The 19,094-nt window shown below is 30.5% G+C and overlaps 1 protein-coding gene across 2 annotated transcripts in view; it reads left to right on the top strand.

Annotated features, from left to right (window-relative positions):
- Positions 1–6,555: 6,555 nt before the first annotated feature.
- The window catches only part of LOC143064358 (uncharacterized), a 47,990-nt gene continuing 35,451 nt past the window's right edge, over positions 6,556–19,094 (top strand). The window contains exon 1 of one of the 2 annotated variants that reach the window (XM_076237124.1): positions 6,556–6,623. In XM_076237124.1, coding sequence (XP_076093239.1) covers positions 6,567–6,623 — 57 coding nt within the window. In that variant the 5' untranslated portion in view covers positions 6,556–6,566. Of the gene's footprint in view, positions 6,624–10,821; positions 11,119–19,094 lie in introns of those variants that run through there. The other variant, XM_076237125.1, reaches the window with a different exon arrangement.

Genomic DNA, 19,094 nt, shown 5'->3' on the forward strand with positions numbered 1-19,094 from the left:
CACATTCCGACTCTTTGCTCACTGGTAGTCAGTTCCTAACCTTTACATGTTTAAATACACAAAGTTTCCTAGCGAAACGAGACTTAATTGAAGCTGAGCTTAGCGACAGAGATATTTTGTTATTTACCGAAACCTGGTTTAATAAACACACTGATGACAGCAATATCAAATTGGAATCTTTTAAAAAACCATACAGAAATGATAGAAATCATAAAGCAGGAGGGGGTGTGGCTATTTATGTGAAAGAAAATATTTTTAGTGAAGAAAAACCTGAATTTAAAATAAACGGATTGGAATGTGTTTGGGTCAAAATACATGTTAAAGGAACAAATATATTATTTGGGAATTTTTATAGACCGCCAGATTCAGATAACCAAACCTGGGAAAAAATAAACTATTCAATAGATATTGCCATTAATTCGAATGCAGATAAAATTATAATTTGCGGTGATTTTAATGATGACCAACTTAATCATAGCAAACAAAATCTTAGAGAAATTTGCAACCAAAATAGCTTATATCAAATAATTACTGATGCTACATATTTTTGCGAAAAGTCAGTGTCGCTACTTGATCTTATTATGGTAAATGATCCGGAGGTAATACTTTACTCAGAAGTTGGTGAAAACATCCTCGAAAATTCTGTACGTTATCATTGCCCTATAAGTGCAGTAATAAATATCGAAAAACAATTAACAAAATCCTTTAAAAGACACATTTGGCAATACCACTTAGGCGATTATGAATTGTTTAAAAACGAACTCCTTAAAATTAACTGGGATTCTCTAATTGATAATCACAACATTAATACCGCGGCAGTAAATGTTACGGAAAAAATTCTCGAAGCGGCAGCAAAATCAATCCCGAATAAAATGGTTCAGGTCAGGAAAAATGATCCACCTTGAATGAATTCAAATATAAGAAAAATGATTCGGAAGCGTAAGAGATTAAATAAAAAAGCAAAATTAACAAACGATGAAATTGATTGGTCAAATTTTCGACGCATAAGAAATAAATGCATAAACTATGTTCGATCAAGTAAAAATAAATTCTTAGAAAAGCAAATAAATAAAGTTGATAGTATTCACACAATAAGCACTAAACAATGGTGGAAAACCATTAAAAATTTGATCGGACTACCAAACAAAAAATCAGCATATCCCACTTTAATTTTCAAGAACCAATATATAGAAAGTGATTACGACAAAGCTACATATTTTAATGATTATTTCTGCGCTCAGTCTTCTGTTGATGATTCATATAATGTATTACCAATATTAGAAAATGATGAAATTAATAAACTAGAGGAACTGGTTATAAGTGAGCAGGATGTTGAAGATGTGCTTTTGAATCTTGATATTTCAAAAGCTACTGGGCCTGATTTAATCAGTCCAAGACTACTGAGGGCGGCAGCAACTGTCTTGAAGTATCCATTTACAAAACTTTTTAATCTATCCCCCTTAACAGGGAGGTTTCCAGATGTGTGGAAACTAGCAAATGTTATACCTGTTTATAAGAACAAAGGTGGCCCAGAATTTTTACTTAATTATAGACCTATATCTTTGCTGTCTAACATTGGTAAGACAATGGAGAGATACATTTTTAAATACCTTTTTAACTTTATAATTGCAAATTCTTTATTAACAAAATTCCAGTCTGGTTTCATCCCTGGTGATTCGACAGTAAACCAACTACTATGTATTATTAACGATTTTGGTAAAGCATTAGATGAAGGGAAAGAGGTCAGGGTAATCTTCTGCGACATTAGTCGAGCTTTCGACCGAGTTTGGCATAAAGGCTTACTATATAAGCTTAGAAAAATAGGAATTAATGGTAACTTGTTACTTTGGTTTGAAAGCTATTTAAACTCAAGAAGGCAACAGGTTGTCATTGGTGGAGAAACGTCCAATAACGAACATGTCTCAGCTGGGGTACCCCCAGGGTCTATCTTGGGTCCTATTTTATTTCTCATTTATATAAATGACATAGTTAATGACATCGAATGTGATATAAAACTTTTTGCTGATGACACCTCAATTTATATAGTGGTTGATAACGAATATGAAGCGGCAGAAAAGTTAAATAAAGATATTGAGAAAATACATAATTGGTCTAAGCAATGGCTTGTCAATTTCAATCCAAACAAAACAGAAATAATGACCATTTCAAAAAGGCATCAAAAACCCCACCACCCGCCAGTGTATATGGATACTAATATCATAAAAGAAGTTGAGTCGCATAAGCATTTAGGGGTTATTATAAATGAAGATGGAAGCTGGAATAATCATGTAAAAATGATTATTGATAAGGCTATTCCTAGATTAGCATTATTCCGGAAGTTAAAGTTTAAACTTAAAAGGAAACATTTAGAAACTATTTATTTATCTTTCATTCGCCCAGTCTTAGAATATGGGGACATTGTCTGGGATAATATACCTAATTATTTGAAAACATCTCTGGAAAACTTACAACTAGAAGCAGCAAGAATCGTTACAGGTGGTACTAAGATAACATCGAGACAGTTGCTGTACGATGAAACCGGTTGGGAAACTCTCCAGTCTCGGCGTGACAAACATAAGTTATTAAAATTTCATCAAATGTTTCACGGAGATTGTCCTGATTATCTTTCTGTGTTAGTCCCAAATCAGAGACTAGATCTACACGACCACAGGACCAGGGGGTCTTCAAATTTACAAACTGTATTATGCAGAACAAGCTATTATCAAAAGTCATTTCTACCAGCCGTAGTAAACCTTTGGAACAATATTCCTGACGACATCCGTCTAAATCAATCAAAATCGGGTTTAAAGACTTATCTCTCTCAAAATATTAATAAAATACCATTGTATTTTCACTTCGGCTGTAGAAGAGAACAGATATGCTTAGCAAGAATAAGGCTCCAGAGTAGTGTTCTAAGGGACCATCTATTTAAAAAAAATCTAATCGAGAACGCACTGTGTTCCTGTGGTCGAGTAGAAACTACTTCTCATTATTTCTTCAAATGTCCAAAATATAATGAAATTCGAAGGGATACTATCGGGACGATCTCTTGTTTTAATCTTAAGATTATCTTATATGGGGATGGTCTAAAAGCTGACGAGGACAATATGCAAATATTTCATAAAGTTTCTGAATACATAAATAAAACAAAACGTTTTGAAAGTTAATCTAGTATATGTATATATATTATATATTTATACTTTTTTTTTTAAATATGATGTAAAATCGAGTGGATTGTCCGTTGTAATTGATTGTGGTCGAACGTGTGTGTTGGTTCCAGTGACTGTCTAGAAAAGTAAATAAGAGTTGACTGTTTTTGTCGTTTGTTAATAAATACTGTTTAAACTAAAAGCATGTTAGAAAGGGAAACATGAAATTAAACAGTTTAATTAATATGGTCCCAGTGTTCGTTCCAAATGTCAAACAAACAGAAGTTGTATTTATTGATTAATTTCAAGTAGCCACTATTGGTAATTTCACAAGATAGTAAAATTGACAATAGAAATGTGAAATGTGAAATTTGTCAACAACCTGACAAAGAACAGAAAACAGTAAAATGAGTCTTTAACACAGCGAGAACATCCTACACACGGAGGCGGGCATTATATGGCCCCTAAGCAATATGTGTAAAACAACCATACAAGACTAGAGCAGACGCTCCTGACTGGATCGATGCACAAATGCAGCGATTGTAAACATATTGTTTTTGTATCACAACCCCTATACCGCTAACCATAAGTAGATTATCTATAAGTATAAGTAAATTAAACAAACAAACAGCAATATTCACTGTAAAACAAGTTTAATAGAAGTCCCAGTCCGACGTCAGAATAGGTAACAGAAGAAAACATTAAAGCAAAATGACACTGATATATAAATAAACTCATCATAGATACCAGGATTAAAATTTTATATTAATGGCAGACCAGTGTTTCGTCTGGCAAAAGACTCGTCAGTGACGCTCGAATCAAAGAATGTAAACAAGGCCCCCAAAAAAAGTACGAAATTGAAGAGCATTGGGGACCAAATATTCCTAAAAGTTTTGCCAAATACAGCTAAGGTGATCTATTCCTGAGGTAGAAAAGCCTTAGTATTTCAAAATTTTGTTAACAGTTAATTTATAATTATGAACATATCAATGATAATTCAAGTCAACATAGAAGTGCTGACTACTATTAACAAAGGACTACTAGTAGTTACTGACATGCCAGCTCCAGACCTCAATTAAATTAATTGATAGATTAAGAGTTAAGAGGTTTAGTATCCCAACATATATGAGAAGAACATATTGACATGGCTTACAGCTGGACAAGAATCCAATCTTTTAGTTAATAAAGTTTTTTGACAAAAGCTTATATCAATACCTATATAGGAATTGCATCGGTGAAAATAGCACGACATCGTCCTTTGTTATATGTATATAAAAAATGTCATGCATATGCATACGGTTAGCAAATGTGATACTCTCGGAAACCAAAAGCCAATCATCTGTAGTATCGGCCTAATAAATATAAGAATCGTTACAAGCTGGGTATGATCCAAATCACATAATACCAAACTACAGGATAATTTAAAACGGAAAGTCCGTAACCAAATAGCAAAATCAAAAGCCCAAACACACCAAACGAATATATAACAAATCTTCCAGACTTGGTACAGGCATTTTCTTATGAAGAAAATGGTGGATTTAATCTGGTATTATAGCTAGCTAAACCTCTCACTTGTATCTAATATAAAAAAGAAGATGTGGTATGATTGCCAATGAGACAACTATCCACAAAAGACCAAAAGGACACAGACATTTACAACTATAGGTGACCGTGCGGCCTTCAACAATGAGCAAAGCCCATACCGTATAGTCAGCTATAAAAGGCCCCGATAAGACAATGTAAAACAATTCAAACGAGAAAAACTAACGGCCTTATTTAAGTAATGAAAATGAACGAAAAACAAATATGTAACACATAAACAAACGACAACCACTGAATTACAGGTTCCTGACTTGGGACAGGCACATACATAAATAACGTGGCGGGGTTAAACATGTTAGCGGGATCCCAACCCTCTCACTAACCTGGGACAGTGGTATAACCGTACAATATAAGAACGAACTATAAATATCAGTTGAAAAAGGCTTAACTCATCAGATGGACAAAACTACAAGTGGACGTAACCCGGTACTTACACATCCCGACACAAAAAGACACAATGAACAGATATGAGAGTACTCGCAGTTATCTGACAGCTAGTTCAAAGCCACTAACAACTAATAAAAAAAAAACATGCAACTAAGACTAAACTTTCAATCCGTACACATCCAACATCCAATGGATTTATTGTAAAAACGTCATAAACAGCCAGAGAAAAACATGACCATGTGCAATGCCAAGTTACAGGTATCGACAGATTGTAGATCCTTGAATATGTATATGCATATAACATACTAGTAAGGCAGTCTCACTAAATTTCATTATATTGACAACAATGTGTAAATAAAATTACCAGGCATTATAGGTAAAAATGTTAAAATAGGGATACAGCAGTCAACATTGTGTTATGTTTTTAATCGCTTAAAAGCAAACAAATACGTAACACACAAAAAGGCAATATATGCAAAGCATACGAACAAACATGAAAGACAAGATTACACAAACTATCATAGCATATAAATAACGGGATGTATATGTAGCGAGTCTCGACAAATGGATATAATTTAGAATGCTGTCAAAGCAATTCACCAGGTAATGCGGATTAACAAATTGTGACGTGGACGACCATATTTCCGTCATACAGTTTTTTCTAAATTGTACATGTCATTTATTGATTTCAGATTCAAGTTTTAAACAATATTTTAGTTTCATCTTTTTTTCAGTTCTTTTGACAAATATGATGCATCACATTGAAACAGAGCCGTTCCCAAAACTCTATCATAAAAAGAAGATATCGTATGTTGAAGATCCGTTATTTACTTATAGGCTAATCTTTTAATATTTTTAAATAATAACTGCTTGTTCGTTTTGTACTTACTCAAAAAAATACATGACCGATAGAGTATAGATTGCGTGGTGGAAGTTTTCAATTGAAAAAAATATATAAAAAAATGTAGAATTTTTTTTTAAGGATATTTGATTATTAAATATTGATTTATAAAAGACATTGTCCCTTAAAGTTATATTCTAATAATCATTTGGATAATATAAATTGATATTATAATGCGAATTTTATAGCAAATTTTCAGAAAGGAAAATAATGTTTCGTAAATTGAGCTGTCGCGTAACATTTATAAATTCAAATATTATGACTATAATATTTAAACATTATTATTTTCCAAATTTTATGTCACCAAAAATATATTGAGTTCTTTACCAAAATTATAGTTTAGAGGTAATGATCTGTAATCTATACCTATCATATACAGAAAAAAGATATGTTATTGGCAGTTAATCAGTATGGTAATGTAGCTGTTTCAAAAATATAGTAAAATAAGGTATGGATTTATATTAACTGTGCTGAAAGATAATTAAAATGGTGTTCTTGTTTACAAGGTAACAAGTATTTTACGTTTAATGGATAATCGTCATAAATTTGGATTAATGCAGACAACTCATAGTATTCACACAATGGTAAGTCATTAAGGAAGTATTAAACACATTTTAACGCTTTTATATAGTAAAACAGTAATAAACTTTCGATTTAAGATTATAATACTCAAAAACATTATATTTTAAAGGGGAAAAAACCGAAAGTTAATAAATAAAATCTTAGATACAGTTATTCTAAGCGATAAAAATAAGTTTCAGATAAAACGAAAACAAAATAACTCATAACAAATTTTAACGTAGTTTAATAAGCTATTCATGTGTATGTGCATGTTCAAAGCAGGAACATTAAAAGCAGATTTCTTTTGTAATATTTTAATGCGTTTATTAATGGGATAATTTGGTAGTGATTTAAGATTTTTTATAGTCTCTGAGCGGAATTTATTCACAACTGTGTGTGAATTGGTACACATTTAAAGATTAACAAACTGCACACCTGTAAGTTGATCTCTGCATGGAGACTTTAACTTTGTTTTTAAGCCAGAATGCCGTCTCATTCAACTTTACCGACATCTCTTTTTATTGCTATATACTTATGATATAGCTCTGCAATCTGTTCAATTGTAAATTAATACATGAAGTATTAAGTTAACGTTCCTGAGAAAATCCCCACCATACTCTTAATATCTATCTGTAAAACTCGGTAAAGTAAACGTTTTTTGAAAATGTCAAGGACCAAGTCAGTGATATGGCAGTTGTTATCTCATGGTTCGTTTCTATGCATTTCGTTTCCTCTTATGATACTGAAAATTCCAAAGATCTTTAAGAGTTCATTCAATCTAAGACTGTCTCATATTGCAATAATATTTATACATTTGACTTTTTCTACACTACACACAAGTATTCCCCATTCCAAACTAAAAGGTAAATTCAAAGAGTTGGTATTACTTTTTGTAAATAAAAACAATGACCAACGGAGATGCATGTATCTTGTCTAAGAAAAGGATAAATCCTACTTTGTAGAAAATCACTCTGATTCATACAAAAAATACTCTGAAACTGACATTATCTTTGATGATTAATTTCTTGATCGACAACATATTTGTTACGTTTAGAGGACATGTTTTTTTTCAACAAACTATCGATATTCAAATTAGAACCAACTGTGGCACTCTTCTTGTCGACTTGTTCCTTTATCATTATGAGGCTGACTTCATATATGAACTTCTTAAGAAGAAAGAAGAGAAGTAAGCGATATCCATTAACTTTACTTTCCGATCTATAGATGATGTTTTCTCACTTAAAAATTTTCAATTTGATGACTATGTTGAACACCTCTATCCCATCGAACTATCGATAGGAGATATAACAGATACAGTTTAGTCTGTCTCATATCTTGACTTTCATCTAGAAATTGATAATGATGGTCGGTTGAAAACAAAACTTTAAGATAAAACTGATTTCAGCTTCCCAATTCTGAACTTTCAACATACCATAGAGTATACTAAGTTTTTGAAAGTCCCTCTAGTATCGTTCGACCATCAATTATAGTTGATGTTTTCTCTTAGGTTTGTTTCGTTATTAGGAGTTGTTTCAGTTGAATCGATTTATGACTATTAAAAAGCGGTATACTGTTATTGCCTGTATATTTCTGAAACCGTTTCCCTGGTAAATAAAAATAATTTAAGATTTGTGTGTATGTATGTATGCATGTATGTATCTATGTATCTATGTTGTTTTATCTAGTACAAATTATAATTTGTAAAGACTTTATGAGCAAATTATCATTATTTTGACATTCGCAATCATTCAACTGGTACACGTTAATCTTATACTTAATCAGAACAACCATTGCAAAGTAACATTAAACGTCATCATAAACAACAACAGTCTGTGTCGTGACTATGGTTCATTGCGCACCTGTTTTGGTCTTAGCTTCTTAAATTTTGCTGTATTTTATTTAATCTAATACTGAACACAACACAGATCCTATGTTAGAAATACATTATAAAAACGGAAATGTTTCCAATGGCTGAGCACTTCTCTCTTAACAAATTAGACGAGAAAAGCTTTTGATAAAAATGTCGTGTAAAAAGGTCACGAATGCCAAAAAAGGACATATAGACTAAGATTGTACCAAATGTATACACGGAACTCATGCATACTTCATCTGATATTTAGCCTACGCGTTAGAAGGAATTCTTATTCATTAATTCCAGATAGGAAACAAAAAAGTATTTTAAGAATATAGTTTACTTTTAGTTCTACTCATTACAATCATAAGGCTGACATTAATTGCTAGAAGATACTATGTATAAACATACTTTGATCCTGTCGAGATTAGATTTGATATTCCATTTGATTTGTTTCTATTTCTTTTTTAATCCACCATTTTCTACATAAGAAAATGACTGTTCCAAGTCAGGAATATGACACTTGTTGTCCATTTGTTTGAAATGTTTGAGCTTTTTTATTTTGTCATTTGATCAGGGACTTTCCGTTTCTGATTTTTTTGTGATTTTACTCTTTGATATTACAAAGAATTAAATAATACTTTATAAATTGCATACATCCTTAATCGTTCAGTATGCATACCCAATTTGGTATATAATAGGTGTTTTTAATATCATTTAACGTTATATTTGTATAAAAAGTTAATGATCATATTCGGGATTTCCATGTCACAAAATGATAAAAACTTTTACCTTCGTTCTTAGTTCTCTTTTGAATAAAAAATTTCTGAAAATTTATTAAAACCCAGCGGATATATACAAAAAAACATCAAGAATACAAGCATGTCACTCGTTACGTCTAAACAAGATTCATCAGTGGCGCTTGAATTAAAACAGAAGGCAAATCATAAATCGTAACTTTGTGTTGTTTTTTGTTTGTTTGGTTTTTTTGCCACAGCTGCATATACGTTTTAAGTGCCAATTTTAAGAGTCGAATCGTTCTTATCTGTTTTTGTTAATGGTATGTGCTAAAATCCACTGTCCCAGGTAAGGGGATCGTTGAGCGCTCAAAAGTATTTTAACAATATATCCTTTTTTTGTGCATGTCCGAAGTCCGGAACTTGTAATTCAATGGTTGTCGCTTAATGTTGTATTGCTTGTGTGGAAGTTTGTTTTTTTGCATACATCGGGTCTTTTTTTTTTCTTTTGAATATTTTCACATATGCAATTTACCGGAATTGATGGATTATTATGTCGAAGGCTGGTCGGTTTCCTTTAGTTGTTTTACTACAATGTACATCGTCCTTTGATCTCTGGTTGGTCATATTATATCTGCCTTTTATCAAAAGTAATTACAAGTCATAAAATTAACATTAGAAAATACCGATGCATAAGCATTACAAGCTTACGAAGTAAACTATCTTTCTAAATGTTTCCATGATCAAGTGTATACTATTTGAATTATAAATAAAATTCATTTTATTCGTGAGATAAATTTAAAATTGAAAAGTCTATAACACTTGACAAATTAAAACGCTCTAATATTTCAACCAATGGAAAGGAAAGGAAAATAAATGTCATCTTCCTGACTTATTACATGTACAGTAATATTCCGAAGCAAATGGTGGGTTAAATCTTGTTTGATAATTAGCTAAACCTACCACTTGTATGATAATTGTTAACAGTTCATTATATTGACAAACCTATGTCAGCAACATACACAGATATAATTGTCCAATGTGATAATAACTTGGATCCAAAATTCAATTTGTGCATAGCGTAAAAGTTGTTATATTTTCTTTATGCCTTTATTACTTTTCAATGTATTTCAAAATTTAATCTGAATCTTAAAACTTGAGAAATCAGCATATACAATAAAACATTTAATTTCTAAATAAATCAAAGAAAAAAGTATAAAGTGAAGTGTCTGTCATTGTATTAAATTTTAACCCTGTTTCATGACGATGCACAGAATTTCCTGTAAATGTGGTCCGATATAATCAAGTAGACTTTGGAACCCTGAAGTCAATTGTCATGCACTCTTATTAATTTTATACGAGCTAACGACAGTTTTCTAATCTACACGATACTTATCATACCCAATTAGCCTTCAAATGTCCAATACCATATTATTGTGGTTTAATTTTGTCTAAAACAACTTCATATACACAATATCCTATGAAACCAATTATTATCACACTCATATACTAATTATCACCTTCCAATAAAATGTCTCATTACCTAAAACATTCATATCGACTGATCTAATTAATCAAGAGATGAACCGAAGGGCAAAAAATACAGTAACGCCAGCCCCAGTGGTGATAATTCATTCCCTACTGGCTGATTAAACTGGTTGTGACACAATCGGGATAGTACATTTCTGATAAATATTTTAGCATGGCATTTAACTTTTATTAAAATAAAGTTTTTGCCGTGACTTTGTCATAGACTGTATTTTTGGTATTACTATATCCACGTAAGCGGGGGAGTATCAATTTGGGGGTAGAGTCAATTGATATTAATTGAGAAACATTGTAACATGGTGAAAGTTAATAACTACAAATATTACATTGAAAAACAGATAATTATTAGGAATTTGTCAAATGGATACTAACATGATACGGGTATGTATAAGATATTATAATATTCGAACAAATCACCCATTGTCGGTCGATAATTCTGTATTAACACCTATTAAGTAATGAAAATATGGATATTGTGTTATTAAAATTTGGTATTACAAACGTTTGAAAATTGTTAAAATCAAGGAATATATCCGCAAAGTGGAAAGGGATTATTATAAGTTGCAAAACTTGTTTCCCAATCCACTATAAATAAATATGTTTAAACTAAGAAATATATCTCCCTTATGCAAGGCTTGCCCGGCTTTGGTTTCATTTCTGTTGTCCTTTTTTTCTTTGTTTCTAGCTCTTGTTGGTTTTTTTATTAAGATTTATATTTTTAAATATTTTGGCCTCGGACATGACATAAGAAGCATTTATTGCCGAAAAGCGCATCTGGTGCAGATAAATTGGTACCGTTAATGTCATAAATAACATTAATAAATATATTTTTTTGAGAATGTGGCCTATTGTGAATGAATTTTGAATTTTGATAATTTAGTGCTGCTTGATTTTTTACTGCAGTATTAGAAAATAGTTAACATATTCACACTAATTGTCATTTGTTTGCGCATCAAAAAGGACATTGCTAATCTACGAAGATAGAAACTGTTCCTTGTTATACATTTTACGAAACGCTGATCACATTCACTTTTATTTGTTAGATTATATTTTTACACGTTTAATAACAATGAAGTTGATAAAATATATTATCCCTATAATAATATTAGGAATTTTGAGTATACATTTACAAAGTATTGTCAGAGTATGATTTGCAATGTCACCCAACTTCATCAACGTATTGTAACTCAAGTCTATATGTTAAGAAAGTCACCAAAAACAATCTGAAGAGTCAAGTTTGATAATAGTGAAACAGAGTTGCATTTGTGTTTACGACATTTTACTTTTTGGGTGTTCTGTAATGGTATACTAATATTATGTTTAGTGTCACTTTTATAATTTATTAATCTTCATTTGAAGTGTTTTGTTTACAATTTTTATTTGGCAAAAGAATACAGAAGTAATGTTAACTTAAATCTAAACTTGTCACTGTTTACTTCATGGACATCTTTAAGCAGTACATTACTTGTATATATACAATTTCGATATGTTCTATCACCATCCAATAAAATTTAATAGTATTTTTTGGCAGATTCATACATATGATAATTTCTACCTAACTTCAATGCTCGCTTGTATTGAGATCCACAACTAAATTGGTATGTTACTCATATATAAAAAAAAATAAAAAAAATAAGAAAAATAAATAATTGGGCAATTATGTGTCTCTGTAATTACGGTATAATGATATATAACATATAAATTGTTGTTTTCTGTTCGTTTGATGTGTTTAGGCTTTTGATTTTGCCTTCTGATAAAAGACTTTCCGTTTTGATTATCGGTATTTTTGTTGTTATACATTTTAATATTTCACTTAAACAAAATCCCCCGATTATACTGTAACATTAAAGAAAAGAGGGAAATGATGTTAACTGACTTCCCGGGATTGTTGGAACTTATTTTGTAAGGATTTGTAAAAAAAGTTCTGAGAGATATCACATGGCAATTCAAAATCTTAAGTAAAACGAGACTTTATAATTTGATATCTTAATTTTAGTTTCATAACACGTCATAAGTTACGTAAAATAAAGTTTCTTTTTTTCTGACATTAAAATCACTATTTTATACAAACATGAAAAAAGTAGTTTATTTTTTTTTTTTAGCTCAGATTGAGAATATAAATTATATAACTGTGCATGCATAGCATATATTCAACTATACAGAATAAGGTATAACAACAGAAAAACTAAGTGAGTGCACAATAATAATATATATTTTAAATTTCAACGAATTAACCGAAGAAAATGGATAGGCTACATGTAGTTATATTTTACATGTTTATTATGACTAAACCGTTTATAACAGGAGGAACATATAAAATATAAAATGCATTTAAACCGAATGGTAAACAATAAGTATTAACTTCTGTTCTAAGATAGATATAGTGATTTTTTCACTTATCTCTTTTCATTATGTCAAATAAAGGTTCCTAATATATATGTTTAATTTTAAAACAATCGTATACTGTTGTTGTTTTTTTACAAAATCCAATATTCATTTGGTTCATGTATATATTGTTAAAAGTCTAGGGTTCGTAATACACTCTGCTGAATGTACAAAAAGGAATTTTGACAATTCTAAGTACTTCCGCTAATTCTGTGAACAGTTTTAAGTTTACATTTAATACTTATTCGGATATTGACAAGTACATGTATTACACAACCAGATTAACTTTAAACCCAGAATATAGCCTCACGCACGTAAACTAATTTGTGCAAGAAATATTAAGAATTCCCCCCCAAAAAAAACAAACAAACAAAAAACAAATCTAAGCTATCTATTAACATTTTTTTCATCATGTTTTGGTTCAATAGAATTATTGTTTCAGAAAATAACTTTTTTTTTTAAATTTAACCTTGAACAATTATATAATATAATAAAGGTTAATGTTTTAAAGATTTGACGAAATATTGTTATGGATATTTTCATTATGGTAAACTAGCTTGATGCGTATTTATACGGCATAACATTTGTTTGCAAACTTTGAAAACATGTAAGTTCAAGTAAAACAGTACCATAAACGGATTATCGAAGTCTTTCTACTGGAAAGCATGGTAAAACACTTTTTTATTCATCGATATTTTCGTCATTTAATATAGAAACGTTGTATTGTTTACGCGAGTATTTGAATGACATCAATACGGAAACCATCGGATAATGTAGGATCAATTTTTGTTGTCTATCTCTAAAATAGAAAATAACAAATGTCTGTATCGAACTTTAATGTATAAAGAACAATGTCTTTATAAATTCCAAGACCAATCTCTCAAAATGATTACCTTTTAATTCATTAGTGATCAATTGTTATTTTCCTAGTGATGCAAAGGCATTTCTTTACACACATTTTGCGAATGGTATGAACCCTTTAAAGCGTGGCAAATCTCCAACTTTATTAACATCTATTTCCATTTCTTACCACATTGTAAGCAGATATCTTTGAGTCATCAACCCTTATCAGACCGACGACTAAACTCTACGCAGTTAAATAACAACCCATCAACTAATGTTGTTGTAATCACGTGATCTTTGAGAAAAGGTCTTCAAATATAGTATCGTAAACTTAAACTTGCTTTAAAGCATTGCATATGCATTTATACAAACGCCCCAATCAGACCAAAATGTGACAACGCTTTATAGATCACCATTTTGTACAAAAATGAAATTATCATAGTTACTATTGCTTTCTCAAAGAAGCATGCTCAGTCACCGTACAACGCAGTGTAACATTTACTTACATATAAGTAACTTAACAAAAAGCGTTCCCAAAATAATTATGCTACAAGTATGCATTGCAACAGTTTTGACTTGCACCACTTTAGTTAACCATCACCTTCTTCCCACCTATGATGGCTTTATGTCTGTTATGATAAATTAACCATAAAATATAGGTGTGGATACTCATCATATATTCAATATATGTTTAATGTCAGCTGTATACAATTCCGTTGAATCTTAGAGTGCAGAATTTTATTGTATCAATTTAGTGCAACATATTATATTTCGATATAATAAACAAAACACGACAGGTACAAGGATGTTGTTAACAATATCACAGTAGCTGTCAAATTATTCCGAGTAAGCTGTGTTTTCATTGGTTACTCTACACACCTAATGATCTTGGGTATTGGTCATGCTATTTAATGGCTATATCAATAATATTTAACAACATTTTCATGAATTTGCGAGATTTTATGACAAGACAATTGAATCCTACATCCTGGGAATCTATTTTGTTATTGTTTTATTCCTAAAATAGGACTATTAATACGTTACTAGTAATCAGTTTTCTATATAAAACTGTTAAGTAAAAGAAGGATAGCTCTTTTTTCTTCTAGTCTAGACAGACCTAGATTTTGTCCTCTTGAAATCTTAAAGAGCAATTAATTAACACCGTCTAGTAAATGCTTACACACTGACACTATTAGTAAGTCTTTGTTGGAACTAATTGAGAACTAGTTGTAAAGTTGATAGAAACTAACGATTCATAGATGAATGCAATAACGATATGGGCTTGATTTCATTATAAGGAGTAAAGGAACAACCTGTTTCATTTTCACAAAGTAAGTAAATGTATTTCATAAATATATTCCATATTCATATATTTCTATTTAACATCTTGATACAACCAATAATGTATATATAATTTTTCTAATGAAATTATTAATCGATTTCAAAGTTATCAAACTCATAAAAAATGTTTAAGAATTTCATCTTAAATAATCTATAAAAAAACTATCAAAGACCTTGGTATGAAAAACATGTCACTAGTTTTAAGAAGAACATTCGTTTGTTGATGGTTATATGCCGTATCGTTTTAACCCTGTAACTGTATCTATTACAAAACAAGCATTCAACTTAATTCTTAAACTAATTATATGTAATTCTGTTGAAATATGTTTTTTATATTGTTAAACCATAATGAAATGTATATATTCTCTTACCAAAAAGATTTAAAAATTTAATAAGATAACAGAAAACTTTAAGATTTTAGTAAATTAATACTTCCGATTTTTAATTTTCCTTTTCTCTCCCTCCTCCTGACACGTGACAATGGTGTTTTATTAGTCTTTACTTAAAACAGATTTGAATAGATATTTAGAAATCATTGATTGGTCCTACAACAACCTTACTGCATCCAAAAATAAATATTAAGCAATTTAGTTGTTGGAGTGATACCTAATGAAATACTGCGAATTATAGTCTAATCGAAAACTACAACAAAAAAAAACTACATATGATCCCGACTGAAATGTTTCGTGTGTTGTTATCTACTTACTTAAACCATTATGCAACAGCAATTCGTACGTCATATATAAAGAGAAGCAGTAGATACAAAAGTAGTATTCAAACTCATAAGTCGATGACAAAATATCATAGCGAAACGAAAAAACGAGACAAAGACAAACAACAGTAAGTAAAACACAACATAGACATCTTAAGACTTAGAAACACTAAAGCAATCTTCAACCAGAGTGATCACAGTTGTTTAGGAAGGCTAAGAAGATTCTGCTCCATATGTGTAAACGGAGCAAACAATCTTATAAAAGGACTTAGGTCAAAAGTCGGTCTTACACACTGAAACAACTTCAAACGTGATTTTCACTCTTCAAAATATACATTCTTTAACAAACAATAAAATCAAAAAGAAGAATTGATCAATGTGTTTTTGATTATGTGTCTAAAGTCTGGGAGCGATAGTCAGGACACAGATAAACAAGAACTGAATTACAATATCTTACCTATTGAATATTTGCTATTTGACAATATTTAATGTCTTCTAAGAATTGAAATCAGGGAAAACAACATCGCATAGATAAGTTTGATTAAGTAAGAAAGAAGTTCCTGTGAAAATCTTTGAGAAAAAGAAATTTAAATATGTGTGCACGGGTATCGTGCGTAATTACACTTACATTTTCCGGGTAAAAATTAGCTTCTCGTGCGGTAAAATAGGTTCAAATGACCCGCATATATATCAACAAACAAAAACATATTTCTCTTATCAGAGCCAAAGCACTAATTACATCATTCAGAAACAATATTTAAACCTGACTTTGAAAGATTTTTTTACATTTCTTGGGAAACACGTAACATATCACCTTTATCAGAAAAGGACAAACAATTTTTTTTTTTTTAAAACATGTCAAGTTATATAAATACAATTATTGGGTTGTGATATTAGAATTTTGAAGGCATTATGTTAGCATATTTACAGTACTTGCTTGGTTGATTGGCTGATTTGTTTGAATTTTAGAGGTATATGTTTGCACTGCAATCAACATATTTGATTATAAAAACTTACACCATCATGAATCAGAAGTGAATATTTTATACACTATACTAAAATAATTGTATCCCAGTTTGTTGCTTGATTACCCATGAATCTTGTATCAACTATCTTAAACAATAACCTTGGACAACCTAATGGGACATAAATTTTGTGTAATACGATCTAACCAGGCGAAATAGAAATAACAGAACTTTGAACACTGAATAAATTAAAGATGACCAATCAATAATTGGTGGAGAAATTGACAGTTAATGTGTGAAACAAAGCTTATAAAAAATTGACACCATTTTGGATGTTTTTCTCTCTTTTATCTACTCAATCAATGTAATTTTTCTTCAGGGGAAAATTAATGCGATTGCATTATCTATATTTAAATTTACAATATAAATTGCTCAATATTGTGAGGCATACATTTTTTTTTATCATAAGTTAAAAGCCTGGTATCTTTAGTTATCAAAGGTACCAGGATTATAATTTTGTACGCCAGACGCGCGTTTCGTCTACATAAGACTCATCAGTGACGCTCATATCCAAATATTTTAGTAATTTTCATTTATCAACAACAAAAGTTCATTTGCTTCTACTTTTTTTGCTGAAAGACATAGTCTGCATAGACATTTACCTATTGTTGACGTATAATACACAGATTGTATTTGTATTTATGACTCATTTTATCAACAGTAGTGAAGTTGTTTACCTAATACTGTAAAATATGAAGAAAGAAAATACATTTATTACTACTATAATTGTGCACACGATACAAACTCTATCAATCATGACGCAAAATATACTTTCCAACCGCTACACCTGAAATATGGATTACTTCCCCTTTCAAATCACCTGCCGACGGTATTTCTAGAAGCACCTCTAATGAACTCTTTAATATGTAAATACTCTGTTTCTTTTGACAAATATAGATGACGTTATTCGAATATAATTAACCATTGATATATGATGTATATTTGATTAGAATATGATATGAAACCGATTGTTTTCTCTGGGTATTTATGCTAAAAGGTCTAATTATTTACAATCGAATACAAACATAATAATAAAAATGTACATACAGACAAACAAGAAAAATTGTACTTTTCTTATAATCAGTAACTAGAATAAAATGTGTAAATGAATCGAAAGAAATCGGATCAGATGTTGCTTTACATCGACAGATAACGTGACAATGCAATTAAAATAGTAAAAAGACAAACAAATGTCAGCAAAAATATTCCTGCTAAATTTTGGTTTGAAAAACATTCTTTGTCCTGTTTTTTTTTTCTGGATGAACTCTGGTATTGTTACAATAGAGATAGTAGTCAAATCATTTGTCACCGGCCAGTTCATTCATGATTCATTCTAATTATAAGAACAAATGAGTTTATAGACACTCCACATGAAATTTAACATTGGTAGCCTGCAATAAGAAAACGAACAAACTCGTTTGATTGGAGGATGCGAGGTCAAGAAAGTGGTGGTTTTAACTCCACTAATATCTCAATTATATTTCGACAAATCAACATCAATTAAGGACTCTGAATACAAATAATAAAGATTATATGAGCTGCTAGACATGCATATTCAGGATTTAAAGAATATCGCTTGAAAGGTCACACATTAAACATGAAAAAAGCTTTCGTTCTACCATAGTATTTGCGGAATAATCTATATGAGGTACCCTTAAAGCAAATAGTTTTTGAAATTGAATATATACATTGCACGTTAGGAATATCTATACCAAGCGACTAGTATTGAAGTCATTATGCAGTTGTGCCAACTTAATGCGTATTCTATAAAAGTATGACATCAATTTAAGTGGGCATGCTAAATGCATTTTAAGAATCGTCATCATCCATGTACAGTTAACCTTAAGTAGTAATATACACACAACGTGTAGGAAGATCAATGTTTATAGTAACCTTTGTTTCATACTCAACTGAATAATGTTTTGCACAATGACAAGCGATGTGAGCTATTTGAATAACATAGTGAAACCTTAAAATATTTTCCTATACTCGAGTTACATTAGCTTTTTCCATAATATTCTGAACAGCTCATTTTATTTAATTAAGTAAGA

The sequence above is a fragment of the Mytilus galloprovincialis genome, chromosome 2 (genome assembly GCF_965363235.1).
Source record: "Mytilus galloprovincialis chromosome 2, xbMytGall1.hap1.1, whole genome shotgun sequence".
NCBI lineage: Eukaryota > Metazoa > Mollusca > Bivalvia > Mytilida > Mytilidae > Mytilus > Mytilus galloprovincialis.